The sequence below is a fragment of the Anas platyrhynchos genome, chromosome 1 (assembly GCF_047663525.1).
Source record: "Anas platyrhynchos isolate ZD024472 breed Pekin duck chromosome 1, IASCAAS_PekinDuck_T2T, whole genome shotgun sequence".
Classification (NCBI taxonomy): Eukaryota; Metazoa; Chordata; class Aves; order Anseriformes; family Anatidae; genus Anas; species Anas platyrhynchos.
In genome coordinates, this window is record NC_092587.1 from 177,412,955 (window position 1) to 177,430,822 (window position 17,868).

General features: G+C 40.2%; 1 protein-coding gene across 2 annotated transcripts; it reads right to left on the minus strand.

Annotated features, from left to right (window-relative positions):
• Positions 1 to 951: 951 nt before the first annotated feature.
• CPB2 (carboxypeptidase B2) lies at positions 952 to 17,620 on the minus strand. Of its 2 annotated transcripts, XM_027471848.3 has the most exons (11): positions 17,466 to 17,620; positions 13,844 to 13,919; positions 11,180 to 11,304; positions 10,978 to 11,086; positions 10,311 to 10,412; positions 9,652 to 9,756; positions 7,685 to 7,801; positions 6,887 to 6,977; positions 3,318 to 3,520; positions 1,344 to 1,428; positions 952 to 1,208 (listed from the first exon to the last, which is right to left on the minus strand). In XM_027471848.3, exons 1-11 carry the CDS (start codon positions 17,534 to 17,536, stop codon positions 1,024 to 1,026), a joined length of 1,269 nt encoding a protein of 422 aa, XP_027327649.2. In that variant the 5' UTR covers positions 17,537 to 17,620; the 3' UTR covers positions 952 to 1,023. The 2 variants fall into 2 exon arrangements, with proteins under 2 accessions (XP_027327649.2, XP_027327652.2); XM_027471851.3 differs by lacking the exon at positions 13,844 to 13,919 and having other exon boundaries at positions 17,466 to 17,612.
• Positions 17,621 to 17,868: the final 248 nt, after the last annotated feature.

Here is a 17,868-nt window from a genome sequence, read left to right on the forward strand (position 1 = left end):
CAAACCATGTCCCCAAGCACCACGTCCAACCTTTCCTTGAACACCCCCAGGGACAGTGACTCCACCACCTCCCTGGGCAACCCGCCCCAGTGCCTGACTGCTCTTTCTGAGCAGAAATGTCTCCTCATTGCCAACCTGAGCCTCCCCTGGCACAAATTGAGGCCATTCCCTCTAGTCTATTACTAGTTACTATGAGCAGAGGTCGCCTCCCAGCTCCCCACCCCTTCCTTTCAGGCAGCTGCAGAGAGCAATGAGGTCTCCCCTGAGCCTCCTCTTCCCCAGACCAAAACCCCCAGCTCCCTCAGCCGCTCCTCACAGGACTTGTGCTCCAGGCCCTTCACCAGCTTCGTAGCCCTGCTCTGGACATGCTCCAGGGCCTCCACTCTTCAAACACATGAGGTGCATACAAACCGTTGGCCACGGGATAAATGAACTTCACCGACTAATTGCAGTGGAGGAGCCTGCAGGCAGCTCCCTCTTAGTATCAGTGATGAGGTTGTCTGCGTGTCCTTGCCTTTATCTAAAAGTGCAGCAAGAAGTTCTCATGTGAACATCCTTTCAGTTTGACAGTAGAAGTACTGAATAGAATTGTTTTCTAGTCAGAAGATCCTGTAATAGCACAAATGACCAAATGGAGGAATCTCTTCTGTAGGTAGGGGCAGCCCTGCATGCTGCATGTGGATCAGAGGCCCATACGATGCTACAGCACCTGGGGTTCCAACCATCTAAAGGGATGTAAAATTATCAATACTGTTTTCCCCTTTCAGTGCTAGGACTAATACATAGTATTTAAAATGACTTCTTAGAGACTCTTGAGTGCCTTTCTTACAGAGATTAAACTACTGCTGTATTCATAGGTGTGGAAGTATGGTAAAAGAAGCTTGAGGTATTCCAAAATGAAGTGTATGGGGTGTCGTTATTCCTTTTTCTCCTATATAAAAATACTTCTAGTAAAGCAGCAGTCTTTTTATTGTTATGTGACCTAACTAAATATAGTCATGGTGGAATAAATTATATAAAACTTTACAAATTTTGAAGAACATGCAGCGCAATCTCTTTTACAGCAGAAAGTGCTTCTAAGCAAGTTGGCCGAATTTCTTCAGGAGGAAGCAAAAATCCGTAAGTTCCTGTGTCCCGAAGCTCAATGGTAAAAGAGTATTTAATTCCAAGATCATAAGCCCAGTCATCTGAACCTCCAGGAGCTAAATCTACACAAGGAAGGGAAAAAAAAAAAAGATAAGTTACTTGAAACCATAACTTCAATTTTCTGTTCAAAAGCTGTGTCCTGAAGATAACAAGCATATGCTATCATGCTTGTTGTTGTAATAAAAAGTCATACTTACAAATTGTTCGTGCACCAGTACCAAGTTTATAAATGTAATTTGTTGTTCTTTTTATAGCTTTAGCTGCTTTCTTTGCCAGACTTTCCTGAAATTAGCAAAACATTATTAGCTTTAAAGCTTTGTGATAATAGTTAATATATATTCAGTTAAGATTTATTTACGTCCTGCTCTGGATCTCATATTAGTTAAATATGCGTATAAAAGGCTCTAAAAAACCAACCAAACAAACAAATATAAAAAAGCAACAGTATGGTTAAAACTTTCAGTGTAAACCTATGCTACAGATTCCATTTCTGTTGTATCTAGATAAAAAATATAGATGGGACCTATATATTCCCCCTTGTCTCATATTTTTCCTTTTTTTGCCACAGTATTTAAATAGTGATTCATGTACTATTGACCAACACCAGCAGCACGTGATTTGCATTGAGGAAATTCTACTCTTAAGCCACATAGAGGACTGAAGGCCCAGAATTAGTGCATTTTCTTCTGCTCTACAGTCACAAATACATTTTTTAATGCAGGCAAATAAAATACTTTGTTTCAGTAAATTAAACCGTAACCAAGACAGCATAAGAACATATGCTGTTTGGGATTATTTTGTTCTATATTTACATTACTGACTTTTTTTTTTTTTTAATTTCTTCTGAACACACTGGCACTGGTTACCAATGGAAACACTACATTGGACTGTCTGTTTTTTTGTGTTTTTTGTTTTTGTTTTTTTTTTTTTTGTTTTTGTCAAAGTAAGATGCTTCCAATGCATTCCATGTGCACTTTTTACAGTATTCCTATCTATAGAACATGAAGATTAAAAAAAAACGTATACGTTAAGTGACCTGGGAGATGCATAAGGTTAAAAAGCAGTGAAAATGACAGCAGTAAGTGTGGATTGTTGCCAGTATATGCAAATGTCAATCCTGTATCTTTCTAAACTCTCTTACTGTTTGTCACTATGTAAGGATTCATGTGACACATGAAATGATGTGTGTACCTCAGACGTGCTGTCTTCCCATATGCCAAATCCCAGAGAGTGAAAATCAGATTTATGGTCCCCTTTACACAATTTTCTGCTCCTTCCTTAGTGCTGTGCAGGAACCATTGTTTCAAATAAAAGAATGTGTTGCCTCTGCACTTGGAGCCTAGGAACACCCAAAGTGGGCTATGAAGTGTAGGAGAGGGAATTCCTTGTTCTAAGGAGCTTGAAGACTTTACATTAAAAAAAAATAAAAAAATAAAAATACTAAGCTATGCACCTAATTTTATAGCTTAATTATTTTGTTTTAAGAAGTCCCATTTTAGCCTGGATCTCCTTTCCAGATCCAGGAAACTCAGAGTTTTCCAGTTACTGGGGAAAAGCACTGGCTACTTATTCTATTTTGTGCTCTGCCTGTCTTCTAGAAGAGTTTTTACCATGTGGTCTGGTGGCTCAAGGATCTAAAATTCTGCCTAAGCAGGGTATGGTATCCATCCTACCAGTAGAACCATTTTAAGATAAGTATCCCTCACAAAATACCTTTAATAAAAATAACAAGTATCCACCAGAACACCTCATTGCTTTCATATGTAGAGGGTATTTTTCAGAGTTACACAACCGAGTACTTCCATATAACATAGTCATGTAAGATTATGTGCATGCAAACCACACGACTTCATTATGAATTTACCCAAACGTCCTTTCCAGTTGTCCAAAGAACTGACACTCCACTCTTTTACCAACAGCTTCAAAGTGTCAGGGATTGATGATGTGCTATCAGTCTGGGATAAATATTTTATTTTTTCCAGTCTCCAAAAGTAGCTGGCTGGTTTGCACACTGCTAGACCAGCCCAGACCTCTGTCAGTTCTCAAGAGGAGAAATTTCACTTCCAATTTCTCGATCTTCAGAACACTGTGACTCCCTTATTACAAGCATAACCAAGCAGGATAAGAGGTTCTGAAATAAACGTGAAACGTAAGGAAGCAGGAAGACTTACCAGCTCATCATGGTCTTTGCTTTTCTTCATGGTGTAAGAATATGGGAACAATACCAACTGGGAGTAGGAGTGCATTGTTATGTATGCCTTAATGATGTCTTTGTGATCTCTGATAAAGCGAGCCACTGCTTTAACCTCAGGTTCAGACTCTGGATAGGGTCCACAGTATATCTCATAGCAATCATTGGGAGATGCTCCTTTACCTGCAACAAAAGGGCACACAGTGTTGCTCCTTAAGTTCTTCCCTTTACTCCTTAAGTTCTTTCCTTCTGCACTCTTGTTCATCTAATGAAAGAATAGAGTATGGTGCCAATATGCAAGAAACAGTGGACCCTGCCATACTGTGGAAAGAACTCTAATTCCTGCAAAGACCAGTGCAAACCTACTCAGATTTCTCTCCTACTATACTCCCGTGGGGGAAAAAAAAAAAAAAAAAAAAAAAAAAAAAGTAAATATTAAGGGAAAAAAATGATTCAAAGACTGGATAAAAAGTCTTAGAGGAGAAGATGAAAGTGCTCCCATTTCTACAAATTAATCAAGAACAAGATTGCGAGATCCCTTCTTGAAATCTAGAAGTACTACAGGGAAGAGATTCCTAATTCTAAGGGCATGTTTGATCTCAGGGGGAAAGCCAACTATTGACTGCAAGTTGAAAGAACACAAATAAATTGAAAGTAATGTATCAGATTTTTAAGAACAAGGAAAAGTATGCATTGGAACAAATTACCAAGAAGACATCTAGAGTTCACCATTTTTGGTATCTTGACAAGAAGATCAAATTAGTTTCTGGAAGCAACCAGGATATTTATTGTTAAATGTTAACTCCTTGTGTCTTAATAAATTTTGAAAAATTTCCCCTTTGCTACAATCTGATTTTTAAATAAGTATCTTATCCTCAATCCTTTATCCTTATATCTTATGCAGGAATAAAGCTCATTCAGTACTTTAAAATGCAAATGTCTTTCACTGGGCACAGGGACGCTTTAACAAATGTCCATCTTCCAGAAATCAATAATGCCAATGCATCTGCAGAGTAAAATCAACACTAGTGATTATCATATGATACAGGCACAAAGTTGCATCAGGGGAGGGTCAGGCTGAGTGTTAGGAAATGGTTCTTCACCAAGAGGGTGATTGGGCGCTGGGACAGGCTCCTCAGGGCAGTGGTCACAGCACCGAGCCTACTGAAGTTCAAAAATACACCTCAATACAAGTGTATTTGGGTAAAATGTAATTGTGATAGACAAAAGGGAAATGGCATCTGTGTGAAATCATGCAAAAATGACCAAATCATTACGTTAAGGTTTACGCTAGTCTGTTTTGTGCAGACATGAGTAACTGCCTAAGGAAGAAAGCAATGAAGGATTTGTTTGCTGGCAATATTGAATGATTGTTCTGTCTACTTTCCTAAATTCTTAGTTGTGCTGAGAACAGCCAACTGAGAAAATAGTATGGAAAACACAGAGAAATACTTAAGTCCAAGTCCCAGTCAATTTTAGTTCCACAGAGGAAATTCCAGGTTAGATCATTGCTCTTAACGGAGTAAATCTGCGCTTCATTAGCATAAAAGAAAATCATATTGTATCAGCTCATTAAGCAGTGCTTTTTGATCTTCCTAAAAATAGTGAGAGGTGTTTTCCTGTTCCTAAGGTTGTTTCTGAACAGATAACCAGGGTTGTACAGTTCTAATTAAATGCATAGATATAAAACCTGGAATTTTGCCATGATGCTAAGTATATTTGAAAGCAAGTCTGAAGCTAATGAAAGTCTGAGCATTTCGCATAATGACAACAGCTCTTCTCTGTTTAAAAATTTGTGAGTAAAGACTAAATTACAGGTACCTGTGAATTTGTGGTCATTTCCCATGAACTCAGTTGTGTTATGGTATTCAACTAATACAGCTAAAAATAGTTAAAACATTACCATAAAATGGTAAAACTCCAGTTTAGCTCTTCTAAGGATCCTGCTGAACTCCTGACACTTTGCACAGCCACAGCAATAATGGAGATCCTACAGTTAGTATGTTCTGGATAAAATCTGTTCAACCACTGCTATCAATTGCCACACAAAGGTATATCTGTTCCTCTATAAACAGCATTTTTATGCTAATTAGGAAAAACATGACTGTTTTTCAGCATGCTACTGAGTGTGCCACTAAAAGGAATAGAAACCTAGGGAGATCCTTACAGTCTTTAAGGTTTTCTACTTAGATAATCCTTACAGTTACCTAAGACCTTGTAAGCATGTGGCTTTGGTGCTTAGATTCATCTGTGCAGATTTTTCTCTCCAATGAACCTGCAAAGTGCTGTGGCTTCTCTCCTCTGTGTTTTCATCCATGTCTAAGAGACAATTGTAGTATGTCTGAAAATAGTATGACTATTTCCCTTGTTACTAAGGTAAAACACTCAGGGTTGTCCTGTAAAAATATGTACAGATTGCCCAAAGACTCTTTTAGTGAAGAAGCACATTTTAAGCTGTGTTTTTCTCCTCTTTTTAAAGTAGAATCATGTCTCTGCTTCAGAAGTTGTTGACCACCAAAAGTGTTTGCCAAGTTAAACACACTATATAAACTTTCCCTGAAACTCGTATCTGTATCACATAGGTTATTTTTGCTGTTATTTCTCCATACTTTCTTCAGATCTCTCTTCTTGGCATATTTATAGTGAATATCACTTTTAAATACATGTATTTGGTCCCAAACTTCACATTTTTGTGCATGAAAAAATGCATGTTTTTCTCCATGGTAAAGAAACATCTTAATTCCCAGTTCAGCAGTGGACTAACAAACCTGTTAGTTTAAAGGATATGCCCCAAATACCTGTTTGGGATACCTGACTTCACTGTTAAAAGTGCCTTTTCCTCTCACAGAATAGAAACCCTGCATAGAAAGGGATTGAATGCTATTCCCCTCTTGAGTTTAAAGATCAGAGCAATTGCCATGTTTAAGGCACTTTCATCAGGTCTCTCCAAACGTGTCTCATTACTTTGCTGAAAGTCATGCAGGACATTAGTGACACTGCTGAGTGAGGCCAGACCTGATCTATGGGGTTTTCAGAGAGCTGTTCTGCAGAATATTAAAAACCTATCAAGTACTAAAGTGCCCGTGGGTAAGTAAAAGTGATATAGCCTTGGCAACAAATGCTGAGAGCCAAGAAATTTTGGTCATTTAAGCATTGCTGAAGGATGACTGAGGTGACCCCGTTCATACAGTGCCCTGGGTACTCCACTGGGTGGTGCGGTAGGCTTTGGGTGACATGGCAAGGGCCACCTCGTCCCTCTGTCCTCCTTCTCCCCCACAGCCAGGCGTGTTGTAGTGTGATGCAAGGGACATGGTCCAGGGTCCTGGTCTCCCTCTCTCTTGTCATCATGCTGGGAAGAGGTTAGTCCCTGGTTCAACATCTTGGGAGTCCTGGGTCCCAAAAATAGGTATCTCAAGTTGGGGAAGTGTTGACAGGTTTGTAAACGTGCTTAGGTGCGTTTAGGTCTTTGTATGAAAATGTTTTCAAAGTTAAGAATTTTACAGGCTGAAACTGAGACAGGGGTACAAGGCAAAGGAAACGGTGTCATACCGCACCACTGCGCATCAAAATTCCTGTTCATGTCAGTACCGATGCACCTGTTGTTTCCGTGCTGTGAGCGGCTCTTTCTCCACAGCCGATTCTGTGAAAGGAGACACACAGGGCACGTTCAGGGAAAAAAGCTGAGAAAAATGATGGCAGCATCTTTAGCAGCATGTGTAAAGTTGGAAATTTGATGTATGTGTGTAGCTATCCAAATATAAGCTAAACAGGACTGAAGATCTGAAATGGAAGAACTTATTTTTTAACCTTTTAACATTTTAAGTGTAGGGCCTAAACATGAAAAAAGTGACAAACAAACAAAAACCACTCAGCGACTCAGAGTTCCTAACTGATAAATAAAATCCTGGATTAAAGATACCTGTTGTACCTCCCTTTATCTGAAACGAAATGTGCTCAGAGAACTGGGCTATCGTGCAGGAGGGAGGAGTGGATTGTTGGCTGTGGTCTATCTGATGCAGTGTGCTATTCAGTTTGTGCTGGCTTTGCAACCTTGCAAAGGCATTCCCTGACAGCTGGAAGCTTTGCCATCCCAGAATGAGATTTAGTTGTTTCTAAATGCATTTCCAGCAGCTTGGAAGACACAAAGGTACCATGGGTCAAATACCAATTAGTTACTGTCTCTGTTGTGGTTTAAATTGGGCAGAGATGCAGAAACTGCAAGCACAGATTAAGGGCTTGGGGCATGCGGTTCCAGGATGGAAATTATGCCCTGGACATGCACAACAATAATTTCCATAAACAGCATGTCAGTACATTGCACAGTCTGTCAGAAAAATCTGTACGTACAGAGGGATGGCTCCACGTGTACTCATAGCCATCCACATTTATCACAGGCATGATGTAGAAATCAAAATGGTGCAGCAGTGTTGTCATGGTCTGATCTTTCTCACGCATATTGATTGCCTGTAAAACACGGGAAAAACTTATTAAAGGCATTTGTAACAGAGGTTTTCTTACCTTCCTAGGATGGCAATTGAAGGCCCATGTAAAATAATCATGCAATTATCGCACCGGTCTACCTCCTGATGGAGGCGTATCACGTCACAGAAACTGCTAAATAGCCAAAGAGCGATTTAGTCAGAGTGGCGGGGAGAGGAGAACCAAAGTGATACAGTCAGTGAGATACACTGCAGTCTTTGAGCTTTAGCAGGTGGCCGTGAGATAGAGTTGAAGCTTATTTGTCTGAAGGCTTAAGCTTTTGCTGCTCGTATAAATGGTAGGAACTCTTCTCCCACCCAAAATACCAGCAAGGTAGCGTCAAATAAAGCAAGCACAAAAATAACAAATCACATTTCGAGTGGCTGCTGTACTTAACATTATTTCTGCTGGTTTCATTATAAGTTCAGTGCATGTGTATGCAAGGAGCCAGCAAGAGCTACATTGCTAATTTGGCCTCACCGCCTATTTTGAAGGCTTTAGTGATACCTAACCTGGTTGTTGGTCTACCACACAGGGATAAATTTTAACCCAGATAAGTGGTTTTGTTCTATTGGAATAGATTAAGTCCTTAATCATATATTTTTTCCTTTTTTTTCCTCTTTATACCTTTTTTAAAGCACTTTATTTCATTTTAAATCCTTCCCAGTTTTCCTCAGGCAATGTACTTTGACTTAAATGAGAAATGTCAATCTTCCTACAATCTAACAACAAAACTAAATGATAAAGAGTGGAAACATTATAAAGAATGCCTTGTATTTTCAAGAGAGAGCTACTGAATTTAGTGTGTGCGCAGACCTGTATTAATATCCAATTTTAAAATGTTACTTCACAAACTGATATAGAAATAAAATCTGGATTTAAAGCATGTAAATTAGATCAAGGGGATGGAGAAGCTAAATGTTCAGCTTGTTACTTCTGAAAAAATGCTGCAGGGACTTGTCACCGGCAAACTGACAGCGTAGCTGGTAATTATTTGGAGCAGCGTGAAAAGGGCAAATGCATTTCTCTCCAAGGGAACCTTGAAGGCTGGGATTATCAATGGGTCATAAGGTACATTCGCTGTGTCTGTCCCAAACTCCTGCAATCTCCTTTAAAATGTTATATTCATTGAGGCATTACAGTTGTGGCTGAGGACAGAAATAAATGTATTTCTTCTTTTTATTATCGTCATCATCATCATCAGGATTTAGTGATATCCTGGACAAACCATAATTCATGTTTTAAGGACACCGCTATGCTGATGCTCTGGCAACAGTGCTGGTGATTTTGAAGTCTCAGTCTCATCTAGTTTATTTTTATTGTGAACTTGGCTTTTGTGAAAGGTGTCCTTTGATCTACTACTCCAACAGGCAGTGCCAGTTGGAGTAGTATGGATATGAGCCACCATGCACTACATGACACAGAGCCAGGATCGCTCCTTGGATCCATGAGGCAATACAGACAAAGCTCTGGCAGATTACCTGATACTTGCTTTTCACATCATGTCTTCTCCACCCCTGACCATTCCATATCTTTAAAAGTCTCTGCTGAGCCTCCACTTTGAAGTACGTACTTGAGAATACATCTGCACTCTTTTGCATTTAACCCATGTATCTTTCTCTCCCTCACACACACACCCCTCCATCTACTGGCATGCACACACATACACACACTCACTGCTCCATGTACATCTTGGGGAAAATCCTGAGCTGGCATTGTGGAAGTAGATGGATTAACACTACAGAGCTTAGAATGCAATTGGGAAGAGAAGGTAAATGGCAGCAAGATCGTTTGCTTTGCTTTGAAAACGGTAGCCAAGTATGATATCTACTCACATGGCCTATGAACCACAGGCAGAAGGCAGGAGAAATCCATTCTCTAGCATGGATACCACAGTCAATCCATATTGCACTTTTGGGATTTCCCTGCCCTTTAGAAAGCTGACAAAACAAAACAAAACAAAATGTTAAAATCGCTATTGTAAAGAATATCACATAAAGGTGAAAGTGAGCAGGGTAACTAAGATGGAAAAAGAATCCCCTGTGATGTAGGGAGTGTTTAGACTGACCCTGGGCCAGGTTGCTGCTCTCATTTATGTTCACATATGGTCAGAGGGCCATATTCATATCCATACTGCTCACATAACAACCAAGACTGCAGTAGGCCCTGATTCCAAGACATCAGATCACCAGCTACGCAGGGCAACAGAGCAGCAGAGGAAGGTTATCTCCCATGCCAGTATTTCATGCCTTTGGTGATGGCCTAGATGTGGTGACTTTTTTGTGACCCAACAAGGAACCTAACATGGTCAAATGCCTTTGTCAAACATAATGGCACCATATCAGAAGAACTTAGGAAACTTCTAAAAAAGACAAACGTTTACACATTGTTGAAATATGCATTTAAGTATAGATTTAAGAAAGTGTTTTGGTCAAAACCCGTCGCTTGCTCGCATTAGTACCTGGAAAGATTTCTCAGTAAGTCAAAGCCATACCTTCAAAACATAAAGTGGTCGTTTTTCATATGATGATCCAATATGTATTTTCTCAAGTAGGTCAGAATGGACTTGTGCTACTTCTTCCATCCAATAATATATCTGCAAAGATGAAGTAGAGCAGTTTGTGAAAGGACTTTCTCCCTATTGTTTTCCCTTGTTCCTAAAAGTAGTCTGGACCTGATGTCATTCTTTTTCCCAAATTCCCACCTCCTCATCTGACTGGAAAAAAGACCACCACCACCGCTGAAAAAACCCTATCAATTCAGACCACTGGCCAATTTCCAGGCTGACTTCTCTTGAGCCAAATGATGAAACATAGTCACAACACCGTCTAGGTATAGCCTTGAAACTCCTCTTTAGTTTTATTTAGTTAAAATATTATTCACTTCATGTTTGAAATATTTATGTGGTGCTTTACTGCTGCATTTCAGTTCTGAGCAGGCTGCTTTTGAATGCTGGTTTGAGGTAATGTGTGTATAATAGGTTTTGTCTGGTGCTTCATTCCTTCTCTGTAAAGGCATTACACTAATTACAGCTCTCAGTGGTTGAACAATACAATGATAATTATTTACCTGGTGATGGTTTCTTTTCCCTGTCTCTATTCTCAACCATGAGGTCTTTCACCCCTTAAACAAGTCTACAGAGTAGTACAACAACACCTTACTTCTTTCAGAGAGTGGTAGGTTTGATAGTATGATGAAGAGCTGCGTGGGTTCATTGTGTCATTGATAGTCTGTTTCTTGATAAGTTCTTGAACATCTCCCATCAAAATTCTGAAAAACAAAGAAAGGGCACAAACTCCTGACAAATGACAGTGTTGCCAATCAAGTTTACTGAAATATTCACAACAAGAAATAAATACATACCTGTGCTGGATTCCCAGTTTTCCTAAATTAGCTTTTGTGCTGTTTATGCTGGATGCAGCGACATAGAAATGGACTTCCATGTTCTTCTTGATGTATTCAACCACAACGGGTTGCCAGAGGATGACCTGCAAAGTTTCCAGGAACATTTAATCTTTTTTTTTTTCCTTTTTTTTTTTTTTACCAAGGAAAGAAAAAAAAATATTCTTATTAACATTTTGTAAGCACTTTGAAAATTATCAAAGCATACATTTTCAATTTAAGAGACCACTCATAAGAAGCAGTCTAATGTGTGTTGTGTTATAACATTCTGCTACTGCTGGAAATGAAATGTGTGTATTTAAGGAATGTTTATAATGACTTCTGCACATAAATCCATAAATCAAGAACAAAGACAGGAACATAACCTTTATTGAGATAGTATTTCTAGTATAATAGATATGTTTAGCCAGTTATTATGTTACATGTTTTCAAGTCTGCTGAGAGTTATTTTCCCTGAGGGTATTTGGAGAATTAATGAAGATCAGACCAGTCTTTGTAGCTATTGTGTTCGCTGATTACTTTGATCAGGGAGGAAATAAATGCCAGAAGGGGTTTGACTATAAGTCAAGATGAAGCAGCAATACAGAGATTAGAAATGGGAAGAAAATAAGAAAATGAGATTCTTCTTGGCAAAATTAAATCTTGTACAATAATAAAATCAGAAGCCAACATATTCAATAACAGAGTGAAATTTTAGAAGCGGTAATAGCAAAAGACCTAGGAGTGACAGCAAGCAGAAAATTAGGCATGAATTTACAATGTGGAAAAGGTCAACATAATTCTTGGATGCATTTTTAAAGACATGCAGCATGGAGTCACTAGACACTGGTCTTATTCTACTCCTTTCTGGTGCAATTGCACCAGGAATATTATGTTTCACTTCGGGCACCAGGTTTCCAGACACACATCAGCTATCAACTGTTTACCTCACTCATTTCTCAGGGAGAACACATTTGAAAAACCATACAGAAAACCCTTCCATGCTTTCAATCAAGACTTCGGAACAGTAAATGGCAAAAGATTTGGGCCCTAGGTGTATCACTACCTTGTGCTATACAAATGACTGAGCTAGTCTCGGTGTAGCAATCTCAGGCATTACTGGCAGGGTAGTGCCATCATGCATCTCAGCATTGCTTGAAAAAAGCATCCAAGAAGCAAACCAGATGCTTAGCTCACCAGCACCGATTTCCTTGGGGCCTTGGCTAGCCTGATGTCTTTGCTCACATACAACAGTTAAGATTTAGTTTCTTGTTGATGTAGGCATTCTTTGAATTGGGAATAATTAAAACTAAGGAACTCTAGGTTGGGGGTAAATGGGAAACTTTCATAATGCATGTGGTTATTAGTCTCTTTACCCATCATCAGCAAGGGTCAATACTGCCCCAGGGACAGCTACAAAAGACTGTTATAAGCATTCCTGCATCTGGGTCTTCTGCTGAATGCTACGTGCAACACGTGTGATGTACAGATAGTGTTTCCTTTGTTTTAGATGTTTGGTTTCCAACTTTTGCAGGAGTAACACCTATAATTAGCCTGATGATTTGTTGTGTAAGATGCCAATATTCAGTTGTTTCCTTTTTTTCTTTTTTTTTTCTTTTTTTCTTTTTTTTGGCTAGATTTTAACCATGAATATTTGTTGGGAGGTGCCATTTGTGTCTTTCGTTTTCCTGTTCCTTTTCTCTCTATCTTTCCCCCTCTCTTCATGGATTCTTGGGGCTCCTGTGCACAAGCAAATGAAGAATAACAGAGGTGAGGAGAAGATGGAAGAATGGAGATCTGTTTTAGTACAGCAAAGGAGATGAATATGTGAGTTGACCTGTGGAGGTGGAAAAGAGTAAAGAAAGGTATCAAGGTTTATGTGAACTGGAAGGAAGAATAAGAAACTAGGAGGGCCAGCAGGAGACCGGTAAGAATTTGGGTGGACATAACGTTAATAGGAGCTAAGAAAGACAGAGAAAGACTTGGCATAGGCACCGTTAAAATATCCAGTCATCTGAGACATGTCCTCAGTCATCCTGTAAATATGTTGGCTGAGGGAATGGTTGCACCTCTTGATGCAGAGTGTTGGCTTGAAATAGTGAGGGTGCGATTGGGGAAATGCTTTTGAAGAGGAAGAGATGCCTCATTTTAATTAAATGCTCTCTTCTTAAATGACACAGTAAAATAATAATAATAAAAAGTATTGCATTACAGATTTTTTTTTCCCATCTAAATGCTGCTTTAATAAAAATACCACTTTATATTGTAAATCCAGCCCTGATCTTTAAAGCTGTGCAAGTCATCTAGGTCAAGACTGCATTGGCTTAAAGCACTAAGTTTCCCTAGCAAATATGTTTTCTACTTACTGTGCTCTACCAGTTTCGTGGTGTCTTCTACACAAAATCAATTGCAGAAATCTGAGCTCTGATATAATGATGTTATGAAGTAGAGCTCTCATCATGTAAATTAGAGGGCAACAGAGTGATAAATGCCAAGTATTTGTTGAGTTGCTTCAGTAGGACAGAAGAATGAAAGTGGGATAAATCTTTCTACTAGTGTGGAAAAAAGTAGTGCACTCTTATTTATTATTTATTTATTGTGGAAGAATTTGGCCTAGAGATGAGAGAGCCACAGGGAACCATTTACCTCGGTGGTGTTCAGTAAATTCTGAAGGGCTTCAACCTGTTCGTCAGTTTGTGGGCAAGCCCACAAAACCTCATCCCTGAAAAACAAGGGTATTCAGGTGAAGCACAGGTACTTGAAACTGGAGCCTAACTAGAGAAGCAGCCTTGACCTTCCTCTTCCCTGACTTGGCCATCCAGAACTCAAAGAAGATTCAACAGTGAAGATGCTGAGCTCATTTCCAGGCCCTTCTTCTGCCAATCAGCCAAATATATGCAAGAGCTGGGTGGCTGGTGCAGGGCTTTGGTAGCTAGCATCTACTGCAGTACTCCAAGATTGCTCCTGGGAGCTGGCACCAGCACCACAGCTCTCAGTCCCAGCTGATCCAGAGTGCAGCAGGATGGCTTTAAAACCAGCCCAGACCAAGAAGATAGCTCTGCTGTTCTCCTGATATCAACCACTCTTCAGCAGAGACATGAGCTCTCCCATCTTGCTGCAGAAGCCCAGCACAACTTTTGGTAGATGTGCAGAGACCACTGCTATCACCATTCCTACTTCACTCCAGTTTTCCTGATCTACTTTTTCTCCATCTGCCACTTACCCCTGGTGTTTCAGGTGCTCTATACCACTGTCTTCACTACTATTTGCCCATTAATTTATATTTCCCCTTCTACTTGAAACCCAGTGGTCCAGACTCACTGTAGAGAGAGATGGCCCTTCCCATCTACTCCATACCTGACTCCACCATTGGTGACAGGAGAGAAATTCATGCAGACGTTGGCAAGAATTAGAGAAGAACCATCCCTGAGGGTGTTCAAAGAAAGGCTGGACCTGGCACTTAGGGTCATGGTTTAGTGGGTGATGGTGGTAGGGGGTGGTTGGACCAGATGATCTTGGAGGTCTCTTCCAACCTTAATGATTCTAGTATTTAGAGTTTTCCACCCCTGTGCCAGTGTGGACCAGTTGTGATAGAAGCACATAATTTGCAAATGAGAGGGGAGAAGTACTTATTTCTCTGAAGAGATCTTTGTCATCTGAATGCTGCCTTAAGAAAAATACCTCTTTACATGGTAAATCCACCCCTGATCTTCAGTGCCCTGCAAGCCATGTAGTTCAACACTGCATAGAATAGATATTTAAAGTAATTCATGTGTATAATGCAGAGGGAGGAGACTCAGAGGAATGTCAAGCCCTTATTTCCATTTTCTGGGTTGGGGTGGCTCTCATCCCGTCAGTCATTTGGCATACAGTGGTGGCAATGCATAAAAGAGGCACTAACTCCCCACCAGCCCTATCTGAAGAGATGTTTCTGAAAAGAAAACAGGCAGGGCTCTCAAAACAAGCATTTTCAAGCTGTGTAATGTGATTGCCACAAGTCATTGTTGTGACTGATTTCAAGCGGAGACACGACAGCGTCTGGCAACCAGGTGATTCATCTTTTCTACTTTTAGCCGAGCTCCATGCAATCACTGTTGCTTCTCATGCAGAACCAGCAGCATGCCAGCCTTATTTTTGCCTCCGCCATCATTTGATGGAGCATCAGAAAGCAATCAGGGCCAGGCAGGGCTGGCACTTGGCCTTCTTCTTTAGACAAGTGCATGCCAGAGCTTGTGTTGAGGGCTGTTTTAAAAATGAATTTGCCCTCTTATATCTGGGAGAGACTTTTCACAGGGGAGATAAGAAAAGGGCTGTTGCATGTGGTTTCATCCTATGATTGCCATGGCCTGATGTGGCTGAGGGTGCCGTAACGAGGAGGTTGGTGTGTACCTCTGTCCCACAGTTTGTTGCATAAATAGTTCAGGTGAGTGTGGTTCGTGGCAGACAGCTGGAGGCTAGCAGCAAATACTCATTGCTCTCATTCATAGGACATGAATACACCAACCAAGCTAATCCCAGTTCAGCCCCTGCTCTAATAGTGTTTAACATGGGGGTATTAGCAGCTGGAATTGGGGTCAGTGGGCTTCTCGGTTCCTCTGTTTCAATTTGACATTATACCCTCTAAATATATGATACCCTTTGTTATACTATTATACTCTCAATAAATTATGTCCTCTTAATAAAGAAACAAGCACTGTGAGGATTCAGCAGAACCTGAGGTAATTTAGATCTGTGTGCTAAATCAGAATTGATTGCATCCTAAATATACACATTTCTCTCCACTGGCTGTATAGGAAGATAAGGATGACTTGGTCATACGCAGCATTATGAAGAAAGTCCATATAGTCAGATGAATCCCTGCCAGGATTCAGAGGGCCTGGCCACCATCTCACAAACAGATATAAATCAGTGCCGGTTCTGTTCAGGCATCACTGTGCCTTCCCCCTCCTCTCCGTTGCATTTCTCAGTCACCACAAATGCCGTCAGCATTGCTTATCACAGCAGCCCTTGAAACAAGGGCTCAGCATGGATGTGTCTCCCTGAACTCACAGCCTGGCTTCGTTCAAACCTTGTGTGGTCTTTTGGAGCACTGTCTCCAGAAGAGAAGCCTCCCCACTTTGTCTCCAGCTGGAAGCCTTCCTCTGGCTCTCAGCAGGTAGGATCACACGTGCTACTTGTTTTGCCTCATGCTTTCCAGGGGGAAATGCCATATTCTTCTCTAAGGGTCAGATATTCAGTGTTTTATTTAAATGTTAAATAAATGGACCTCCAAGCAGCACAGAACAATATTGCTGTATTCACCTACAAGCTTATTTAACTGTCCCCCTACTTCAAACCCCACACCCTTGTAGCAATCCACAACAAAATATGATTGCAATGTGAAACAGAGTTGAACGACCCTGATTTTAAGGCATAAACTCAAGAAGCATTGACCTGTCGCAGTCCTGCTACTGACTAGGGGTGCAGAGTAACAGAGGGCCCCGAGACCCAATTCATTGTTACTTGTGTAGGAATTTGGGTTCTGGGAGCGGGCTGTGTTTAATCACGGTTCCTCTAGCTTGTTCAGCTTGCTTAATATCCCCACATGAGGGGCTTATCTTTTTAGTTCTTCCTATTAAGACATTGAAGGTTTTAAAGCCAGCTGCCCATATAGAAAATAAAAGCACTTTGGCTGTCTTCCTCTCTGACATATGTTCTCATGTTTTAACAAAGCATTTGGTTGCAGGGTATTTCTGAAGTTTATCGATAGGTAACAATAAAGCTGCTTCTGAAACACTGTACAAATACAAAATGGTTATTCAAAAATGATTTATGACTGGAAAAACAATCATAAAAGCTGCTTTAGAAAGAAAACAGATTGTTAGCACTTTCTGAAATGGTTTCTCTTTCTACCTCAAGAAGTAATTCATTTAAGGTCTTGTTTTAAGGCAGACGAAGCAAATTATTTTTTCCCATTAAGTTTCAGAATGCCCTTTATTGGCATTCGAAAGCACTGAATGAACAGAATTGATTTGCACTTAGACTGAAAAGAATAGTTTTAATATGATTAAAAACATAGGATTTATGGATGCAAAGAAGACTTAGAATAATTTCATTTCCTCCACCATCTATATATTAAATTGAACCACAGACCCAATTACAAGAGCAATAAATAAATGTCAGCCTTTGCCAAATGTTTTCCTACGCAACTTGGAGTTACTTTACCTCAACGTTTTCCCTGTCCCACTCACCACATGCCGAGAGCCTGGTAGCCACAGGAGGTATTTACCTTGGATGAGCGAAGACATGCTTCTCCTGAATCCAGCTGAATAGGGTAAAAAGGAGCAAGTAAAACTTCATCTTCACGGCATCCACAATGAAACCCACTGCAATTGGAAAGCCCAGGGTTCAGGACCCACATTATTGATTTCAAAAATGTTATTTAAAGAGTGGTTAAAATTTAATGTTGCCTCTCACCTCAGCCCCAAGCTGGCGGTGGCTGAGTCAATATGACAGAAGTCTCTGGGCTGGTTCTGTTCATATTGAGGTCACCCAGCACAGAAAGGATAAGGTACATTTTGGACATTCTCATATTGACAAGTTACTTTGTCATTTGAGCCTTTGTTTTATTTCCTTGTGGCTATGAACCACAGACAGAAGAACACCAAGCACGATGGTTTTGTGACCCTGTC

Bases quoted from the DNA above. Each gene is read 5' to 3' on its own strand.
- CPB2 (XM_027471848.3), bottom strand. From the start codon at position 17,536: ATGAAGTTTTACTTGCTCCTTTTTACCCTATTCAGCTGGATTCAGGAG. The intron at 10,413-10,977 runs GTAAGGTGTTGT...TCATCTTTGCAG, and splicing joins CCTACCACTCTCTGAAAGAA to ATATATTATTGGATGGAAGA. The intron at 3,521-6,886 runs GTATGACACCGT...CTTTTGTTGCAG, and splicing joins TTTTGATGCGCAGTGGTGCG to GTAAAGGAGCATCTCCCAAT.